At 47.4% G+C, this 22,206-nt stretch overlaps 2 protein-coding genes across 2 annotated transcripts in view; one reads left to right on the forward strand and one right to left on the reverse strand.

Annotated features, from left to right (window-relative positions):
* LOC135806453 (uncharacterized) overlaps positions 1 to 543 on the forward strand; it is a 29,082-nt gene extending 28,539 nt beyond the window's left edge. Inside the window, exon 19 of the mRNA XM_065320640.1 lies at positions 2 to 543. Within this exon, the coding sequence (XP_065176712.1) occupies positions 2 to 125 (124 nt within the window). The 3' untranslated portion in view covers positions 126 to 543. The remainder of the gene's footprint in view (position 1) is intronic.
* LOC135806454 (pleckstrin homology domain-containing family A member 1-like) lies at positions 60 to 21,978 on the reverse strand. Its single transcript, XM_065320641.1, has 12 exons — positions 21,465 to 21,978; positions 19,362 to 19,421; positions 17,797 to 17,839; positions 16,897 to 17,015; positions 16,503 to 16,598; positions 15,259 to 15,303; positions 6,211 to 6,456; positions 5,822 to 5,890; positions 5,473 to 5,534; positions 4,352 to 4,412; positions 3,000 to 3,146; positions 60 to 945 (listed from the first exon to the last, which is right to left on the reverse strand). Exons 1-12 carry the CDS (start codon positions 21,588 to 21,590, stop codon positions 781 to 783), a joined length of 1,239 nt encoding a protein of 412 aa, XP_065176713.1. The 5' UTR covers positions 21,591 to 21,978; the 3' UTR covers positions 60 to 780.
* Positions 21,979 to 22,206: the final 228 nt, after the last annotated feature.

Consider the following 22,206-nt stretch of genomic DNA (forward strand, 5'->3'; position numbering starts at 1 on the left):
GGTGCGAGCAACCAGCACAGTTCACTGTCCCCTGGTCTACATACCACAGTCAGAGCCTCCAGCAGTGGACCGAACAATTCATTGTCCTAGCAACTAAATGGCATCAGAAAAAGCTACTGCAGTGATTGAACAGAGAAACAAAGAGTGACGGGCAGATCAGCGTACTCCAGCACTGGATAGAGCTATCTAGAGCACACAAGGGATGCAGTTGCTGTGTTACACATTTGCTTGATTAGCAGTGGGCCGTATAACACCTGTCTCGAATTGTTTCTAGCTACCTAACTTAGTTTGGCATGTTCTCTTCCTTTTTTTCTTCTTCTCTCGTGCACACATTTAGCATGTATGTGTTGTTGCTGGTTTTATTACCGTGTAGCTATGTGCAGTGCAGGCAGCATTGACTGTGCAGACTGGGAGCACAGGGCAACAGAGTACTAGCCAGAAACCGTCTAAAATCCACTATCGGCATGAAATGGTTGGATAGATATCTGAATATTGAGTGAGGTGATCTACGCTTGCTTTTCGCGAAACTAACTGAAGAAATAAATCAAGATAAATAAATAGTACAAAACTAAACCAGAAAAGGTCTATGGTGTGTACGGCGTGTACATTCTCTGCGGCTATGCGTGGTGTGTGTGTGTGGGGCACCTGGTGCATCGCTATGGAGAAGCAACTGCATCTCTGTACAGATTCTCCACACAGCACACGGCAGATTGGCGAGAGCATATGTTCCGTAATGTTGCTGCTCTGTCTGTTCTGTTCGCGATTACCAGGCGGCCATGCTCACTCTACCCGCCCACTCGCGGAGACAGAACGCCGGCGGCTGAGCAAGTCGTCGCACGGTATTGGCCTCAGTTCTAATACATTACTACCTGCAATAGAGTCATCGTCTGACTCGTCTGATTCATCCATGAAGTAATCACGACATCGTCCCATTGACAATCGCCACTGCAGAAGAAACAACAGACAGGAACAGGGGACGTTCAATTGTGTGCACCCGATACTGATCCCAAATATGTGATAATATTAAAGGGGAAGCTAACCCTTTAGGGCCCACAATTATTTCAAGAAATGCACTGCATACGCGAGCCCAGTTACTTATCTGGTCGTAACTTTGGTGTCCTTTGGCCGATTTTGGTGATCTTGGGCTTTCTGGAAAGCTCTTGGCCAGAGAAACACAGCGATAGCCAGCAATCCATCACTCGATCCACAGAACCAGCGCCGCAGCGCGGTACGGCGCTCCAAAGTCAGCATTGCGAGCGCCCAACTCAAATTCTCTGCCATTTCAACAAATTGCATCACAGATCGATCAAATTTCTTTACTGGAGAGCTGAGAAACATGCCTTTCCGATGACGTGAACTATCTGTAGCTGCGTGGGCCGCGAGTCAGGGAAACCCCTAAAAACGAGTTCAAAATGCACGCGCTCGAGTTGACTCTGCTGAGCGAATTTAGTTCAAGTCTCGTATCTCCGCTCTCCGACCTCGGATCGCCTTCGGGTTTTTGCACTGTACACTGGTACGGATATATCCGTACTATGGGCCTCAAAGGGTTAAGGCAAAAATCAAAATTTCACCAGTTGTAGTCTTCGGGGTGCTGAGTCGAATGGTCGTGGTACGAGAAAGCTGAGACGCTCCCTTCCTACTTGAATCCCAATCGAACTCGCGCACTTCCACCGAAACTGGGTGACTGCGCCCTACGAGATGGGGATTTGTATACAAAATGTCACTAAAAGCGCCATTTCGTTCTTATAAAAGCACGGATGACCGCGATTGGCCCATATGTGTAGTCTTTTGGACGCTGAGTCGACTGGTTTTGGTCCGAAAAGGCTGCGATGCAGCGTTCCTCCTTTATTCCCAATCGAACATGGTTGAACAAGCGGTCACGTGCTCCTGGGTGCCCAAATCACCTGGTCACCACGCCAGCAGGCGACAACTTTCACACCAAGGTTCAACTCGAGTAACTCGAGTGCAGGAGTGCACCCAAAAAAGGTCAAACAGGCCAGTAAGTTGTACCCTGTAGGCACGGTGACCAGGTGACTGGTGTACGCAGGAGCACGTGACCGCTTGTTCAACCATGTTCGATTGGGAATAAAGGAGGAACGCTGCAGCCTTTTCGGACCAAAATCAGTCGACTCAGCATCCAAAAGACTACAACATATGGGCCAATCGCGGTCATCCGTGCTTTCATAAGGACGAAATGGCGCTTTTAGTGACATTTTGCATACAAATCCCCATCTCGTAGGGCGCAGTCACCCAGTTTCGGTGGAAGTGCGCGAGTTTGATTGGGATTAAAGTAGGAAGGGAGCGTCTCAGCTTCCTCGGACCACGGCCATTCGACTCAGCACCCCGAAGACTACAACTGGTGAAATTTTGATTTTTGCCTTAACTTCCCCTTTGAGCCCCAATAGCCCAACGACTGGCTATCCATGCGGGCAACCAGTACGAGTACGTAGTAGAGAGGTTCTGTAAAATGAAAAATGCGTACAAACTTTCGCTCTACGTCATGAAGTGAGAAACTTCGAACGAACTTTCGCAACTTTGGACGCGAAACTTGCAGGGAACGCGAAACGAATTTTCGTAGGAAGTCAGATCGGGTCACGGCGTACGTGCACTTGGCGCGTGCAAACTTCGAAAAGGTGCAAAGGTTTGTGTGAAAATTCGTCCACATTTTCGCAAGGCCCGTCGCGAAACTTGTTCGAATATTTGTTTTGCAGAACCTCTCTAGTGTCTGGCCTTTTTGCTCACAAACCCTGTTTCTGCTACCTTTGCCATATAAGAAAAAGTTGCCAACCCGGTTCGGGCCTCACTGGGTCAAAATGGTCAGGAGCACTTCCACAACACAAACACACACACACACACACACACACACGTGCACAGTTACACAGAAAGCGCGCGTGTTCTTGCGCTAGCCTGGCATCCTGCAAGTGCGTCAATTTGTGATATAGTATGCTGTGTTCAATCGTGACGTCTTCAATGCTCTACATGATTGTCCTGGAACCTACCAATTGCTGAGCATATTTTCCGTTAGCCATGCGCTGTCTAGTTGTGGGCGAAGAAGGTGGAAGAGCAGAGGGATCAACTTCTGATTTATTCGGTAACATGCTCTTGATGGCACGTATCCATTCTTGACACTCATTCTCACTGTCAGCCTGTATGGGTAGAGTATATACAGGACAGCCATGCCATATGCGTCATGTTTTAAAGCATTGCATGCTCCTACATACCGTATATTCTCTATTACAAGCACAGGTCTCCATTAGGGGTCGTCGCAAAAGTTTTCTGTCGTCCCTGAAACGAACATCGTTTATTTCATTCTCGGACCCCCTCCCCTCCCTCTGAAACGAACACAGCTTGCTATGCTGGACGACGAAAATCGCATGCATGTACATGTCATATGTACAGTGTCGGTCGACTTGCGATTTTGGCTCGCACCCCTCCCTCCCCAAATAAATCATGTTCGTTTCAGGGACGACAAAAAACTTTTGCGACGACCCCTTACTAGCACAGTCTCTACTACTAGCACACTGTGAGCACCTTTCGAAACATTATAAGCACAGTCTCTATTACTAGCATGGTCTTTATGGAAGTCAATGCTGCATGCATAATATCGAGCATGTATTTCTTCTTGCTCTGTATGGATGTATTTGTTGAAAAAATATAAGCACGGTCTCCAATATAAGCACGGGGTAGAGGGGTGTTGAAAAAATATAAGCACGGCGCTTATAATAGAGAATATACGGTACTCTAAAACAAAACACACCTGCTATGCTATGAGTAGGTAAGCCGAAGGAAGATGCAATTAACTGTTTCCTTGCCGTGCTGCTGGAGGGAGATTGCGGCTATGAAGTCTGTAGCGATGATAATTAATATTTCGTTCCTGAGTGATATTGCGGGTGCTGTATAACAATTATTTCTTTCGGTATGACCTAATTTTCGGTAATTTCGGTCGAGAAATCATTCACCTAATAAAGTACCACTAGAGTATGCGCTGTATGTGAAGGGGGATGCATGTCATTAAATTCAAGTCACACCAGAAACCCGTCAGGTCACTTACACCGAAATTTAAATATATACAGCGCTGCTCAATGAAATACGGCCACGTGAGTTAACTACGCGCCGGGCGCTGTGCAGACCTAGACCTGCGAACACTGGGATGCTCGCTGGTGCAGGGTGCAACGCTGACTCACTCGATCGGATTTCAGTGAGCAACACTACACTGTGGGGTGGTCTTTGTCTACTAGAAAGCAGGTTTGCGCAACATATTTGGGATATCCTACAGGCAAGGCAAACGACGTAGCCAGCAAACTACAGAAACTGTTGCAAGCTAAAAAATTGTCGTGTAATCACACCCTACCTGCATGTAGAAGATGCGGCCAACTGTGATGACCTGCAAAACATGTGCACGGTCTGGGAAGCTAAGCACAACAGCCCACAAAAAGTAACACACAGAGAATGGGTGGCGTCAATACTCAATAGTCCATGCTTGAAGCAGCCTTTTCAAACCAAGAAACTGTATTATACACGTACCAAACAATAATAACCGTATTTTAACACAGGAGTATAACCTGCACCCCCCCCCCTTCTTGAGCAACGTTTTGGCAATTCAAGGTATATCCGGAGTATAATGGGGAGCCTGGATTTGAGTGCATTATCGATCGTAACGACAGTACTATAGTGCGACCACTGTCAGAATTTATCATAAAATTTATACCAACATTATACCAACGTACTTCGGTACACATTAATATTTAATATTAATGTGTACCGAAGTACGTTGGTATAATGCACGTGCTACCGATCGGATCTCATACCCATCATGCATTTGGTATATAATAAATGTGGAGCCGAAGGATTTATTGCAATTACCGTAAAGTACCGCCAGAGCGCCCCACCTTGATTTTACAGCCAAGGGAAGAAAATCGTATGGCAGAATGCTCGTAAGTTTGTACGGTGTGAGAACCTTCGTGTACTAAGGTCACACTTGGCATGTTTTTATGTGGAGCGCACATCCGCTCGAAGGTAAACTGGGTACGGATTGACTGCAAAACGTGCAATGTGTGTACAAGGTCTGTGTCGTATGATAGGCAGGAAACCACCTCCACAAGATGACCACGAAAGGACGAGGTGGTGGGGCGCTCTGGCGGTACTTTACGTTACATACCAGCACAAAAACCGAGGCGAAGCCGAGGTTTTTTTACAACTGGTATGTAATTGCAATAAATCCTGAGGCTACTACATTTATTATACATATGTTGGCCTGCACTTTCCCAAGGAAGGAGTGTTTTATAAACAGTATTTATTGTACACCTTGCGCTGGGTCAGAGGCGGCAAACATTGCAACAGTTTCATGCATCGTACTACTTTTCGAAGTACATGTGCATGCATTTCCATATTCAGAGCATAGTGCGCTTAACTGACTTAAGTGGGCAAATACGAAGCAGAAGACACTTCCGAGAAAAGTACAATAGCGGTTACCTTTGACAGTCGGATACAGACATGAGCAGTGGAAGTGGAATGTTCTTTATCGGGTCTTTGGTCTGTGGGTGTAAGGAATAAAGCACACTCAAAGCTAACCAAGAGGCAACTGTGTAGCAAAACGCCAGTATACAATAAAGGGAGATGAGTGATTATGCGACGTAATGAAACTTCTAAACTGCGAAGGCATCCCTGCGTGCACAGACTGTATCATGTATACAGTTCATATACGCCAGAGAACAGCTATAGAGTATAGACAGAAAACTTTGTCTCTGTATCGTCATCACCTGGACGATGGGTTGAACTACTAGTACCGTATCAATATGTGACCTGTTCTAGTATAGCGTACCCAGCTGTTCTGATAATACGCGAGGCCAAAGGGATCCAATATGAAGAAGCGCCTTCTCCAAGTCCGCCTCTGTATGCACACATACAACAGATGCGCACAGATCAGCTTTATTAGGGGACAGACATGTATGCAGGGCCACTCACATACACACGCACGCATGCACAGCTCTTTGCGTGGTGGCTTACAAAGAGAGATGTATTGCAGTTTGTGATGCAGATTGAGCACAGTGTATAGTTTTTATTGTCGCCCAAGACATGTAGTGCAGCTGGTCCAACACATCTCACACTCAGATAGTACAATTTGATTACTCTGTCTTCAATACCCCTATTCACTATTCTATCATAATTTGGTAAGCAAAGCAGATCAAACCGGGACGTAGGATGACTTACACGGCCACCTTGCTTAGTACAATATCCACGCATAACGACACGAGCACCATCTTTGCGATGTGCACGCTGAGGCGAAGAGTTGGTGGACTTTGGTGTCCAGTTCGATATGCTATTGGTGCTGATGCTGGAGCGTATGATTCCGCCATCGTGACTTGTCGACTGGCGAAGTAATCCTATTTTGTGGCAGTCTCCGGCGATGGATTTGGCACTAGGAGAGGAATCCATCGGTGAGTCTAAAGTATCGCTCTGAAAAAGGCAAGAATGCACACATGCACTGTTTTCTTGTATCTGACACAAGTGACAATGTACGGTCGATAGATTATCAGAAGTTCTGGAAATAGCACAAGCTCTCTTACACCGATATGTTAAAACTGTTCTTCTGCCGTAAACAGAAATCAAATCTCATAGTGACTGATCTACTTGTACAGTGTTACAGACAGTGTGCAGTCAATGATATCAGCCACATTAGACTTTGAAGTACATCAGCCTTGGGCCGTACTGCAGTGCCGAGCGCAGGTGTGCGACAAGCTGGGTTGGAGGTGACACTGCGAAAGACTACTGGTCCTCGACCCTTGTTCCACACATCCATGGGCGATGCTGACTCATGCCGCTGTCTGGTGTTCACAAGTTGTTTGTCGCGGTGGAAATGGACAATTTGTATCCATGGTGATATTTGGACCTGAAGAATACTATATACAGTAAAACCTGTAACTACCGACCACCGTGACTAGCGACCACCGTGACTAGCGACCACCGTGACTAGCGACCACCGTGACTAGCGACCACCGTGACTAGCGACCACCGTGACTAGCGACCACCGTGACTAGCGACCAGCCTGGTACTACAGACCACCGTGACTAGCGACCACCGTGACTAACGACCACCGTGACTAGCGACCACCGTGACTAGCGACCAGCCTGGTACTACCGACCACCGTGACTAGCGACCACCGTGACTAGCGACCAGCCTGGTACTACCGACCACTTCGCCAGGCACGGAAGGTCTCACATTCAAAATGCACTGTGACTAGCGACTACCTGCTGAACACGACCAGCGACCGCCTTTTCTTGTCCCAAAGACGATTTTTGACCCGTAACTAGCGACCGCGATGTGGGAAATCAAATGTTGCTCGAAGCTCCTTCTTGAAATTTTGCTGATTTTCCATGGTCCTGAAAGGAATCTTTCGATACTACAGCTGAACAAATGAACGCAGGTCATTTTGACTGTGGAGTCGGTGTGGACTGCACTACACCTGTCAAAATGTCAAGCCCTGTCAAGAATAAACATGATAGGAAACGTCTTGGAGAGCGCATCGAAAGCGCTCTGTGATCGATGTTACTACTCGGAGGAGAAACGAAGACTGGGCGGCTCTGTCACCCCAGTCATTCAGACGGATCGACGATGGCATCAAGGAATCCAGAAACAAAGCAGCACCACAAGGTCCTGATGCTGAAGGATCGCGTTCAAGCAATCGAGGAGTCACAACAAGGACAGTCGGTACGATTGAACGCATGAACAAATTTGAAGCCCAGCGCAAAACCAAACTTCCCCAGGGAACGTTTGACTCCTGGCTTCAGAAGTACCAGCTGAATTTGAAGTCTACAAAAAAATAATCTTCTCTCTCTCTCTCTCTCTCTCTCTCTCTCTCTCTCTCTCTCTCTCTCTCTCTCTCTCTCTCTCTCTCTCTCTCTCTATCCATCTCTCCGTCTTTCTCTCCAAGTTAAAGGGGAAGTGCATCGATTTTTCGAGTATGGTCCAGAAGAAAGACAATTTGATATCGGTTCGAATGGCATATCTCTCTCTTCCATACGATAAGCCAAACTTGCCAAATCGCCAATTGTATACTCACGTTGCCATAGCGACCAGCGCAGTGATGACGTACGAAAGGCTTAGCTCCACCACAGAGACGGTCGATCACTGCAGAATTTGGTCATTTTCAATTGGTTTATTGTATTCACGAAGTGAAAGAAGGGCTGTGTTCAATGCTGTAAGTGCAGTGAACTGTTTGTTAGTAGTCCTCTCGGTTGTGTACTGGGATGTGACACCGATAGGAGAAAGCTGGAGCGCGGAGACACCAGCAGACAAGCGAAAATAGTGACGAACAAAATGCTGAAATCTTGGTTGGGACAAATCAGACGTTCAGCATTTCCCCCAACCAAGGACCATGCCGTTTGCTCTTTCCACTTCCTGAAGATGAATGTGATGCTTCCTGGCGACTCTCCTATCTCTCGTAACATCTGAAGCCAGGTGAGACGACGGGTGGTGGAGATTGACGAATGAAATAATGTCGTAGGTTCGAAAGTTTGCTGAAAATGTCTTAGGAGAGACGGCGAATTCCAAGCATCTTGTCCTGGAGGAAACCATTTCCAAGGCACAGTCAGCCTAGGGAAATGCATGAGAAGGGCGACAAATAGTTCACGGCACTAACAGCATTGAACACAGCACTTCTTTCACATCGTGAATACAATAAGACAATTGAAAATGACCAATTTATGCAGTGATCGACCTTCTCTGTGGAGGAGCTAAGCCTTTCGTACGTCATCACTCCGCTGGTCGCTATGGCAACGTGAGCATACAATTGGCGATTTGGCAAGTTTGGCTTGTCGTATGGAAGCGAGAGATATGCCATTCGAACCGATATCAAATTGTCTTTCTTCTGGACCCTTCTTGAAAAATCGAAGCACTTCCCCTTTAAGTGTTGTTTGACCTGAAATAAGAATGACATTGCGCAAGTTCTGGGGAATTGTATTAGCTGCATTTTGACATACATATCATTATAATGGGATCCATATATGGTCACGCGGTGCAAACCTCTAACTAAAGACCACCTGCTACTAAAGACCGCTTTTGCTGGCACCAAGGGGTGGTCAGTAGTCACAGGTTTTACTGTAACTCATAAACGTGATAGTCTTCAGGCACAAACTTCCTCAGCCTACTCAAGCTCAACTGATGAGGGGTGAATTTCCGAAACACTGTGTATTGACTACTACCGAGCAGCTAGCAGCGCTTCCCTGCAGGTTTGTAAAGTCGAAAGTTAGATGGACTCCTCGTGTGCTCTGGATGACCTTTTTGACTGAGTAAAGTCAAGTCGACGAAAAAAGCGCAAGCTCTAACGTTGCGAGCAACCAACTTTCTCATCAAAGGTCAGGCTGCTAACATTGATTTGTTATTATATCACCCTAGGATACAAAATTATGCAACTGTACATGAAGTGGTATTTTCACATAATTGTTGGGCATCGATGTTGGAAAATCATCAAAGCATGTAGAGTAGTGCTATCAAGTTGCTTGCACATTATGATGATGATGAGGATGATGATGATGATTGTAATCGAACTATGACTTTCTCTTGTATGACTCTGTCTTGTGTAGTTGACATTACTTCTTACCTCTTGTTGCCTGTCATGTGATTCATGTGCGTGATTCATCCTGTGGTTGCGGCTTTCTTGTACGCATGCATGTATGCTGTCATAATAGTAGTGTCATGTTTCATCTTTTGTGCAGCTGTTTGCGCTTGCTGTGGTACGCATGCATGCTCCAGTTCCTTTCTGATACACGCTGCTCTTGGCTCTTTTTACAGTAGTTCTGGTGTGTTCCGATGGCGATGGTTTTGTGAACAAAGTTCTCTCTCTTGTTGTACTGTCGTATGTATTAGCACAAACAATAACCTTCCAGTTAGTATAATTACTTGTCCAGACCTGTGTGGTGTTTTGGCCGTGGTATGCCTGAGACCGGTTGTGGGGGTAATTTTCTAACAGCGTGGTGCCGAAACCCGGGAATTGTTTGTGCGTAGACGTCAGTTTTAGTGTATGCCTCGTCGTCGTCGTACGAGACAGAGAGCGAGACAAGGAGAGGTTGAGGCCTTGCCTGTATCGGACAGTGAAGCAGTTGGCGTTGCTTCTGAACCTGAAGCTGGACGGCTTGATGAAGTCCTTCGGTGGGAAGGCAGGTGACAGCTTTGATGACTTTTGGTTGAAGTACTCTGTGCTGTCGGAGGTGAACGGTTGGGACTCGGCTGATAAGCGCATGCAGAGACTTCCCCTGTTTTTGGAAGGAGATGCGCTGCTCGTGTTTAGTAGAATGGAGGCTGCGGATAAGGTGTCCGCTTTGCTGCAAAAGTCGTTCGGCGTGACAGGAAGTGATGCGTACGAAAAATTTACATCCCGCCGGTTCCTTTCTGATGAAAGTCCTGACGCGTACGTGTCTGATTTGCAGCGGCTGCTGGCTGCATCAGGTCACAAGCTGACAGGTGATGACGATTCTGTCGTTATTGAGCAGCTGCTGGCTGGTCTCCCTTTTGATTTTGCCAAGGAGATCCGCCTGTCAAGTGCTGGGAAAGACTTACGTGTGTCCGACTGTGTGGAGAAGTTGAGAGCACTGCGCAAGGTTGTGTCAGCAAGGCCAGGTATTGCTGGTGCAGTGGTGTCTGGCCCTTCCGGTGGGAAGAAGTCCCATATTGTCTGTCATAAGTGTGGTGAACCTGGGCATATACGGAAACGTTGCCCGGAAGGACGTGGTGGCGGCAGCAGTGCTGTGAAGAGCAGTGGAGGCAGCGGTGGTGGCCAGCAGAAGTCATCAGGGCCACGAAATGTTACATGTTTCTTCTGTGAGCAACCGGGTCATTATCAACAGGACTGTGAGCTCAAAAAGCAATGTCTCCGAGACCAGAAGAGAGGCAAAGGCGTGGCCGGAGCGGCTGTGGAGATCGCCGATCCATGTCTCCTAGCTACGGTAACTACCACGCGACCTGGTTTGCCTCGTGTGTTTGTAGACGTGGCTGTACCTGACAGGGATGTGTGGAGGCGCGTGCAAGCCATCATCAATACTGGCTCCTGTCGCACGCTCATTAGCGAAGCACTTGTTGACAGTTTGGGTGTCCCTGTTACTGAGAGTCTGGGCAAAGGAATTGTTGCCTTGGACGGAGAGCAGCTGACTACACGTGGCGTGGTGGAACTGCAGTTCAAGCGTGATGATGGTCCTGTGTCAATTCCTGAGTCAACTATGTCCGCTGTTGTGCTTCCTGACCTGAACGTTGTGTCGGCTGACGTGCTGATCGGCTCAGACTTCGTGACAATGTGTGGGGGTCTGCATATGGAATATGATGACGGACGGCTAGCTGGTGTGGTGATCGGCCCGGCCCAGGAGAAGTCGGGTAAACGCGCACCTGACGTTGTCGGAGCTGTACCTACACCGACTAAGCTCCCTCGGCATGTGCATGTCACAGAGGACGCCGACACAGGCAATGTCGTGCTTACCACCAGTGATGGCACGGTGTGCTGGAACGCTGAAGAGCGACACTGGGAAATATCGTGGAAGTGGTCAAGCAAAAATGAGCCTGAGGGTTTCATTAGTTCCGGTGTGGCTCAGTATTCGCGGAGCGGTCTGTCGGAATCGCAAGAGAATACCTTCTGTGATGAAGTAGACGGATGGATTGAGAAGGGGTGGCTCATACCTCATGACCCAGCGGTCCACGGAGAACCGGCTGCAGTACTTCCCCTGCTAGCAGTCAAACAAGAGCACAAGTTGACGACGCCTGTGAGACCGTGTTTGGACTACACTGCTTTGAACAAAGAGCTGGTATCCAACCCTGGTGCTGAAGCACCTGCGTGCCAAGAGAAGCTGCGGCAGTGGCGCGGTGCAGGAGATCCCGATTCATATGCTCTGATTGATATACGGAAGGCATATTTGCAAGTCCGTGTGTGCCCTGACCTATGGCGCTACCAGGTGGTGAAGTGGAAAGGTCAGACGTATGTCCTAACAAGAATGGGCTTTGGTCTGTCAGTAGCACCTAAGCTGATGGATTTGATTGTTCGGTACTCAACTCGCCAGTTTCCGGCTGTCGACAACTACATCGACGATCTATATGTACCCAAGGAGCAGACGGATGCCGTCGTCAAGCAGCTGGCAGAGTATGGACTCCCGACAAAGCCGGCGGAAGACCCGGCGACCGCGCGCGTTCTTGGCCTGCAGTTGAGCAAGGATGACAGCGGTGAGGTCAAGTGGGCTAGGCGAGATGGGCCCCGAACCGCGTTGCCGGACGTGTTGACACGTCGTGCAGTGTACAAGTGGTGTGGAGCATTGGTGGGCCACTACCCAGTTGCGAGCTGGCTTCGAGTGCACTGTAGCTGGTTGAAGCGTCTAACTAGCCTTCTCGGCTTGAAGTATGACGATCCGTTGCCTGACCAGCTCAAGAAGTTTTGCATTGATTTAGCCCAGCGCCTCAGCAGCGATGACCCAGTCGGCGGTGTGTGGCAAGGTCCTGGAAGTGCAGAGGAACCATGCAAAGTCTGGTGCGATGCTCCTGATATCGCGTATGGCGCGGCCTTGGAGTTCAATGGCTGTATCATCGAGGATTGCAGTTGGCTGAGAAAGATGGACGACAAGCGCCACATCAACTTGTCTGAACTGAATGCAGCTGCTGAGGGACTCAACCTCGCAGTCCAGTGGGGTGCGCGGCGAATCCAGCTGATGACCGACTCCAAAACCGTTGCTAGGTGGATCCAACAGCTTCTGACCGACTCCAAGCGCGTGAAGACCAGTGGGTTGCATAGCGTGCTTATCCAACGTCGTCTGCAGGTTATCGAAGAGATCGTGGCACAATTGGGTCTGGAAGTGGAAGTCATCTGGGTTCCGACAGCTGACAACAAGGCCGACCGGCTAACTCGCGTTCCTCAGAAGTGGACGCACTATGCTAAGACCCTGCTGAAGGATGATGTAGCTGCCATGGCCCTGACGGTGATTGGACCTGTGACTTTGGAGCAAGTCAGTGTTGCGCAACAGCAGTGCGCTGATGTCCGTCAAGCCATTGCCCAAGTGGAGAAGGGAGAGCCTGTGACGGTGGAGTGTTACAAGAAGATCGGCGGACAGCTACTGGTTGACAAAGGCATGTTGTACCGGAGTGTGAAGCTGCCTGTGGAAGGTGGCGTTGCTGTGCCAGTGATACCAGAGTCGCTACAAGGTCAGCTTGTCAGTGCTGTGCACGCCAACTCTGGTCATGCCAACTGGCAGACTATGCATGACATGCTGAGAGCTGAGTGCTATTTCCCGTCGATGTCGACAGCTTGCCAAGATTATGTGCGCCGATGCCAGGCCTGTGTCCGAGCAAGCACGAAGCGAGGTCCTGTTGGAGAGCCTGTTCGCCCGGACATCCCAGGAAAGCCTTGGAGTGAGATAGTCATTGACACCTTGGAGCTCGGTATCGATCGCTCAGGGCGGTATCACTGTGTGCTAGTCATTGTCGACGCTTTTACGAAGTGGGCAGATGCTATACCGCTACCTCGTCATGATGCCAAGTCAGTCGCTGAAGCTGTGACCAAGGTTTGCCTGCAGTTTGGCGCGCCTGAAGTCGTGAGGATGGATAACGGAACGGAGTTTGCGAATGCTGTTGTGAGTTCGCTGTTTCGCGTCTTTGGAACTAAGGTGCGCACTGGAGCAGCTTACCACCCGCAGTCACAGGGATCAGCAGAGCGGATGAACCGTACGCTCTTGACGATGATACGGAAGGTGCTTGACCGGTCATCTGATTGGAAGGACGACCTAGAAGTGCTGCTGTTTTACTACCGTACGCGGCCACACTCTGCCACCGGTATTAGCCCTATGGAAGCCATGTTTGGCTGGTTGCCACGTCATCTCATTGTGGAGAAGGATGCTGCGGCTGAGTCTCTAAGTGCGTGGGTGACCAAGCTTGCGAACAGGGCTAGCCAGATACGCGACTTGGTGGAAGAGGAGCTGTCACGGCCTGACGCATGCAGCCCCGAGGCCGAGAACCCGTACAGCCGTGGAGACCGTGTGATGATGCTACGCCCACAGCGCCAGCAGAAGAGGCTCCCGCCATACGAGGATGGATGGGTCGTCACTGAGACTGTGACCCCTGTCACCGTGAGAATTCAGAGAGATGCAGGAGGCTTGCTGCAAATGAAGACGGTCAACGTGTCACTTATCAAGCCTGATGTCTCGGACCCGACAGATGGTGTGAATGCCGATGATACAACGGAAGACCAGCCAGTAGAGCCTGAGGAAGTAATGCGTCTTCGACCCCGTGATGGCCTGAACGCCCCGGCTAGGTTCCGCCAGTAATGCCAACTGGTGGGAACGTGTAATCGAACTATGACTTTCTCTTGTATGACTCTGTCTTGTGTAGTTGGCATTACTTCTTACCTCTTGTTGCCTGTCATGTGATTCATGTGCGTGATTCATCCTGTGGTTGCGGCTTTCTTGTACGCATGCATGTATGCTGTCATAGTAGTGTCATGTTTCATCTTTTGTGCAGCTGTTTGCGCTTGCTGTGGTACGCATGCATGCTCCAGTTCCTTTCTGATACACGCTGCTCTTGGCTCTTTTTACAGTAGTTCTGGTGTGTTCCGATGGCGATGGTTTTGTGAACAAAGTTCTCTCTCTTGTTGTACTGTCGTATGTATTAGCACAAACAATAACAGTTTCCTCTGAGACAAAAATGCGATAATACTCATAAAAAGGACACACTTCAGGCTCATTACAAACATCTTGAAAGTTTTTGTCTTCACAAGTATACTTTCAAGCCTTCTCGTCAGGTGAAATACAGGCAAGGGAAAAGGAACAGGAACAGTGGATTAAATACAGTAAGAAGGTGGTAAAACAGCGCAAAAAAAAGAAAGAAGATAGCTAAAGTAAACAGCGAAAATTGCAATAATGACACAAAGGCTTATTGAGTTTTCTCGCATTTGCACCTTTGTGTCATTATTGCAATTTTCGCTGTTTACTTTAGCTATCTTTTTTTCTTTTTTTGCGCTGTTTTACCACCTTCTTACTGTATTTAATCCACTGTTCCTGTTCCTTTTCCCTTGCCTGTATTTCACCTGACGAGAAGGCTTGAAAGTATACTTGTGAAGACAAAAACTTTCAAGATGTTTGTAATGAGCCTGAAGTGTGTCCTTTTTATGAGTATTATTACAAACAATAACCTTCCAGTTAGTATAATTACTTGTCCAGACCTGTGTGGTGTTTTGGCCGTGGTATGCCTGAGACCGGTTGTGGGGGTAATTTTCTAACAGGATGATGAGCATGATCTCACCTCAGGTGTGGAGTGCCGTCTACATCGGCTTCGTGAAGGTTGCAACTAAAGGAAAAACCAACAACACGTGAACACGTAATGAATTAGAAGCTGTCAGTTATCATCTGTAAATTTGCACGAAAAGAGGAAAATATTTCGTGCTGGCAGACAACCAACCACCTAGTGTCCTATCAAGAAATCTTTCAAACACAATCGTCTACAAACAGTACGAAACTGATAATTGCATACTACATCCAAGAGTGCATACCGCATTTCCGCAAATAGTAGGCCAGTCTACTATTTTTTCAAACTCGTCCTAACCCGGCCTTATAATTGAGGACGGTCTTGTATTCGAGGACGGTCTTTTATTCTTTCAACCCAGTTTGACCCCCGGTCTTCTATTTTTCGCCACACAGTTTTACACCCCGTTCTTCCATTTTCTTCTACACAGTTTGAGCACGGTCTTGTATTTTTTTTTCTCATACTCATTTAGTAGGCCCGGTCTTCTAATCGGAGACGGTCTTGTATTTTTTCAATCGCCCCTGCCCCGGCCTTGTATTCGAGGAAGGCGTTGTATACGAGGATGGTCTTTTATTTGCGGAAATACGGTAAACCAGTGTTGTAAAATGATGTGTTGTTTTCCTGTGTGATGGCATTCCCCAAACTGTCTCGTCTAGTCGCGTGCATGTGTGATATGAGCATGCGCGATTTTGTAGTCGAGAGTCCTTTTGACAGTCTTCTTGTTCGTCCCTTTGAGTGTTGTCTCCATTTCCGTCTTGTCAATATAAATAATGTAACAAACCAGTCTTGTCCTTTGTGTCCTGCATCCTGGGGAACGGAATGGCTGAGATTCCGTTACACCAGAGTGGTCCAAGTACGAAATAAACGAAGTCCGTTTCGGGGACGACAAAACCTTTGCGACGACCCCTAATAGAAGGTGTAGACACGAATGAATAAAATTCTTACATCCATGAACTGTTACGTCAAAATTTCAAAAAACTCACATAAAACTTGGACGTGTTTTATGGGAGTTGACTGTACTACTGCATGTAGTTACGTGACGTGGGTTTTTGGAAGTTTCGTTTGGTCATCCCAATCGAATTTGTGTGAGTATCCGTTTTATCGAGTTTGTTGGAAGATTTACTATTTATTTGTGTGTCGAGAAAATTCTGCTGTTCGAACTTAACCCGAGTCTTGCCACGGCAATATTTCACGTCACGTCGCACGTGTAATTTAAGTATAAGACAGAGGGCGGCAAAACTCACCGGACTTGAGATGATCTGAGTACGAATGACAACTCCACCTACTACTTTGGTTTGATAACAGCTCGGCGCTCCTGGGCCAGGTGCTTCATCTACTGACTAGAATATGCAGAGAAACACACACGCACAAGCTTTTGTACAAAGATCGCTACTGTGTGCCTCATATATAACCGCAGTCATGTACACGTGCAGCAGTAAACTAAATGTACCAATCGGTCATGCACGTCCTACAAGAATGGATGCTGAGCCGCTGAGAAAGCCACCCTGCGTGTCAACACCTATTCACATCAGCCCGTTCGAATCTCTATTTCCTTCATATTGCAGTCAGGGTTTCCAGCTGCACGCACATCAAGGCTCAAGGAGATGGAAATAGTGAAACACGAAAGAGGAAACCTACCCCTCTGGCTGCAAATCCAAATAATGGATGGGTGGTGATATTGTCCATCCAATCTTCCATGTCCATGTGACTTGCTGCCACCAAGAAAATGGTGGGAATCCCATGGCTCATTTTCAGCTCTGTCCACGAAAAATTAACAAGAGATGAAAGACAATGAATAACAAGAGATGAGAGACAATGAGACATAGCCAGGCAGTCTCTTCCTACACTAACACAGCATGCAGACCATGATGCCAACCTCAAGGCACGGGCGCACCAATTCTTGCAGTTGTTCCCAGGCGTCTTTATTTCTTGCTCTACCCTAAGTCAAAACTCATGGCCTATTTTCAGTTGGCTTCCTTGGCTCAGATTGCTGGAATGTGCTCCCTGCTGACGCCTGTATAATTACATTCTTCGTTGCACTTATTTCGTAAACAGTACTGGCTTTTCTAGGGCACCCTGTGAAAAGGCCGAAAGGTCTGAAGAGAAATTGACTGTCACCACCAGGACTCGAACCAGGGACCCTTCACGTCAGCGATGCTCTAACCACTGAGCTATGGCGTACAATATTTTTCTGCAATATTGGCCAACAGTGTGAAGAAGAGGTTAGTTCGGCGATACTTGGGGAATTGTGTGTTGCTCCGTGGGAGCTCGCGCTTTTCCTGCCGACTTGAATTCTCACTTGACCGACTCACGACTGCAATACTGGCCAAGGCGGTTACTAGTTTGCGAGCCCTAAAATCTCATGCCATTTGGAAAAATCCACGCAAAAGCCCTGAAATGGCGTGGCGCTTATTTCAGAGAGGCGGTATTAAAATACCGGCCCCACTTCCAGAAAATATGGTAGCCTTGTTAGACTCTGCATTGCTACCGACATGCAAGCAAAGGTGCAGACAGCAGTGTAAGGGACACATCACTTACCGAAACACCATTCTTTGCCATTCCAAACACTAGTGGGCTGCACCTAATCAGTCAAAACCAACCACATCAGTGAACATGCACAGTCCGAAATTGAAACATTCGACATTTTATAAACCCAACAACAGCCAGGAGGGATGAATGGCAACTGGCCTGTACATCAGCTGTACGATCATGGTGTTCAGCTCAGTACAGGTTGAAGACTCCACTTCAGCTGTACTTATGGTTGATTCATATGGTAGAAAATACACACCTGGCAATATGGCGGTAAATATACACCTGCCCACACACACTCTCTAAACTGCACGCTTCAACTTCATTCTCCCGAGTCAAGCTCGGTGTGAAGACATCCAAGAAAAGATTGGCTGATGAGTCCAGCCATGACGAAACGTACGTCGCAATCAAGCTATGTCGTTGCTGTGTCATTTGCTATGAGCCATGCACTACCTGATGTACCAGTCTGCTATGCCGGATACCACTAACTATGCATCGACTAGGCGCCATGCGTGAACTGATGGTGGTGGTGGTGAGAAGGAGAGCTCTGTGTCTGAGTAACTTTGCAGCTTAGAGAGCGTGTGTGGGCAGGCGTGTATCTACCGCCATGATTCGACTACTACAGACAATTATCACTGAATAATTCAATATCTGCAACAACTTTGAGTCGCGTTGCTGGTGTGAGTGAGGACGGCCGGAGAGGGCATTTGGTAGAGTTAGAACTAATTCAATGTCTTAGGTTAGGTGTGTCTACCTGAGAGTCTTCAAACCGGGTTGAAGCTTCAGCCCGCAATGCACACAGGTTGACTGGAGTGTTTGCATGATGCTTTTGCACTTGACCCAATTGACCTTCAGGGGGATCAAGAAAAAGCGAACTTTGATACGTACTTAACACCAGGATTGCACAGCACCGCACACGCAGATTTCACGGCAAAGTAGTGGGGCAACCATATGCAACTCCATTAAAATGGACTTCCGTCGGCATATTAGTAAATCCTCCCGGACAACCTTCTCCATGTTGACCTCCTTTTCAAACCGCACAGACTTAGTCCCAATGCAGGTTGAGAATTCTCATGAAAACACAACGTTAGTGGGCTTGCACCCATGAACCACATACTGCTACAAGTCACAATCCTACCCCAGTCACAGGACAGCAGGGAAAAATAGAGTTTGGTTTTCAGATGGCCAGCACAAGTTATCCGGGAGAGCAGTTATTAGAAGAGAGAGAAAGAGAGACAGAGAGAGAGACAGAGAGAGACAGAGGAGAGAGAGAGAGAGAGAGAGAGAGAGAGAGAGAGAGAGAGAGAGAGAGAGAGAGAGAGAGAGAGTAACCAGCACCTAAATAAACAAAAGGGAAGGCTTGAAGTTGGTTGTTCCAACGAGGAACACACGCTTCTTGCCGAACTTGACACTTGACTGACTCACGACTGCCATCTGTAACAGCGTACGTTCCTCGTTGGAACAACCAACTTCACGACTAATGCCGCCGAAGTCGCAACTTCTAAGTTCAAAAAGGAAGACTGTTTATGAAATTACAGCTGAGTAAAAATATGGAGGACAAGTAACAGACCTACCGAAATGATCTTCTTTATTCGTATTTCACCACGACAAACGCTTCCCTCTGGATCATCATCCTATGATAGCAAAAGGGAAACATCAAGTCATTCAGCAGAAGCAGCAGCAAAACCACCAATAGGGAGGTTTCGCTCTACGTAATTACGTATGAAAATCCGTATATCGTACGCGCCGGGGAGCGAGGGCAACTTTCATACGTAAATCTCTCTACGGATTTCCGTAGGAAAGCTCTTTCCTACGCTGGGTCCTCCGTAGGACTTTTTGAAATATTTTTTCGCATTTTCCGCATTTGTCCATGGCAACATTCAAGCCGCGCGAAACACATGGTACACACACCGTACACCACGTGCATAATATCATGGAAACCGCGGTTTCGGTTCATGGTGCATACGGTGGGCGCATGCAGCCAACGCGTCTCCAAAGCAACAAGGCATGTTTAGCAGTCGTGGAGAAATCACGTAGAGCGAAACCCAACAGCTCTGATTTTTACGTATGAAAATTCCGTGCAGTTCATACGTTATTTTCATACGTAATTCCGTAGAGCGAAACCTCCCTAATGAAAGTTGAATACACCAGTCCTGAATGGATGTCAGCCTTTCACCCAGACAAACGTTATCCCCACTACTGAAATAATACGAGTACACCCACACACCTAGCTGACTTGATGTGGCAATGATGCTCTACACCAGAACACAGGACAGTTACAATGCTCACAACACCACCACACTTTAGGACTAAGCGCGGTCTCCAATATAAGCACGGGGTAGAGGGGTGTTGAAAAAATATAAGCACGGCGCTTATAATAGAGAATATACGGTATAAGGTAACAGCTCAAGTACATGTTCTCTGTGCAGTAGTGTGACCTTTAGAGAAGTTCCTTGTCACCCCCCCCCCCCCCCCCCGGACTAAGTGTAAATCATGTAGTCTCTTAGCAGTTTATTCCCATAATACACGGCACAGTTATTGCCACATTCTTCAGTTTCTATCCTTGTCTCAGGATGCACAAACTCCACTGCAGCCACTTCATTATTTACATCATTCGCCCAAACCTCGCTAAAAAGTCTCTTGTTTGCACTTGACAAAATCAATCAACCAATTTCGGCCCGGGGCCGTCATTTACAGACTATTAATTTTTTACTTTTTTTTTAAGATTTGGTGAACAACAGATACTATCTTAGAACGTTATACACTCAGATGTACCTGTATGCTGCATAGGTACAACACTGAACAGAAGATGTACACGCAATAGGGAACTCGAGAGTGGTGACACCGCATGGTCGATGAGAATTAGATTCAAGTGACATGCATGTATGTGCGTGGGTGTTTGTGCATGGTATGTATGAATATACACGTGCATACACGTACACATGTGTCTGTGTGTGTTTGTGTGGGTGGTACTAGTACATGTACATGATACGCGCATGCTATTCCGTTCACCCTGACGTCGATTTTTGGGTGTATGTGTGATTTGCGAGACTAACAGTATGTGGTGGTGGTGGTGGGGGGGGGACTGACGTCACGCCCCATCTTATCATATACACTAATCTTTTTTGTTCGTTTGTGTACAAGGGAGCCGTGGCATCTAGGGAGACAACACGAGATCATTATACATGTACCCGAAACGATGTGTGTTTTGCCCTCGGACTAGGAGGTTCTGCAATCTGTGGTCTCTCCAGCTCGAGAAACCCACATCGTTTCACATTATAAGTACAGTCACCTGTTCCGTCTTCCTAGATGCTACGCCACCTTTTAAATGCACAACAATCATGTACTATCACCGGTACATGTACTACTGTTATTCACTGCGGAGACGGTCACGGAGTATACCTGGTGTATTGTACCTGGAGGACTAGTGTCACCAACACAGCATTGTGACTACATGTACACGTTACGTGATGTACTATTATACTGTGCACCTGGATTTCTCAATGATTATGACTAGCAATGCAACTGCACCTGCTGCAGTGCATGTACGTGGCTGCAGTGCATGCACGTGCATTGTTCTTGTCTTGGGGCTTGCACCAACATTACAACTACTGATTTACTCAATACAAGTTCAATAAATACAGAAAAAGTAACAAAAATGAACATGTTCAACTGACCGTTGGCTTTTTCTTGTAATACTTGAGTGATGTTTCGTCCAGCACGAAGAATCGCTTATTCCAGTTGTCGCCCTTGGACTCTTTTGCCAGGAAGCCACTACATAGCCACGTCTCCTCCGGTGTCATCTCAGAACTACGATCATTTCACAGTCATCAAAACTACTAGTATTCCGTGTACTATTACTATGGGCAGTTTTCCGCAACGCAAAATGTGGAGAAAAGTATACAAGTAATAGTGGCCACACGTAGCCGAACGAGAGCTACTTTCCACCAAACGACCTCTTGCACTGAAAAATTGCACTCCACGTACTGACGGGAAAGTTATTGATAATTATTCTCACTTGCGATCGACCACAAAGCTACAGCAATAAAAAAAGTACAAGTGACCACCAGTCCTGATTCCACACCACACTCTTCTCAAACCGAAACTGCAAAGCCAATCAACCATGTCAACGGACAACAATGTCATTGGTTCATGACGCCATGGCGCCACAAAACGCGCCAGTGTTTTCAGAGTTCATTTTGTTTTGTGTTTTTCTTTCTTCTTTCTCGCGAAATCCCCATATATGTACACGTTTTTTGCGTGTGTCTTGCATGCCGCGTACCGTACGAGCTCAGCTAGACGCGAACACAAAAATGCATGGTGTACAGTCGACCATGTAATTGTTATGTACGCGTGACGCTACTCGTAGATCTACTGCATGCATGCATGCACTTCATGTTCAGCATGTTCACTGACTGT

The sequence above is a fragment of the Sycon ciliatum genome, chromosome 1 (genome assembly GCF_964019385.1).
Source record: "Sycon ciliatum chromosome 1, ocSycCili1.1, whole genome shotgun sequence".
Classification (NCBI taxonomy): Eukaryota; Metazoa; Porifera; class Calcarea; order Leucosolenida; family Sycettidae; genus Sycon; species Sycon ciliatum.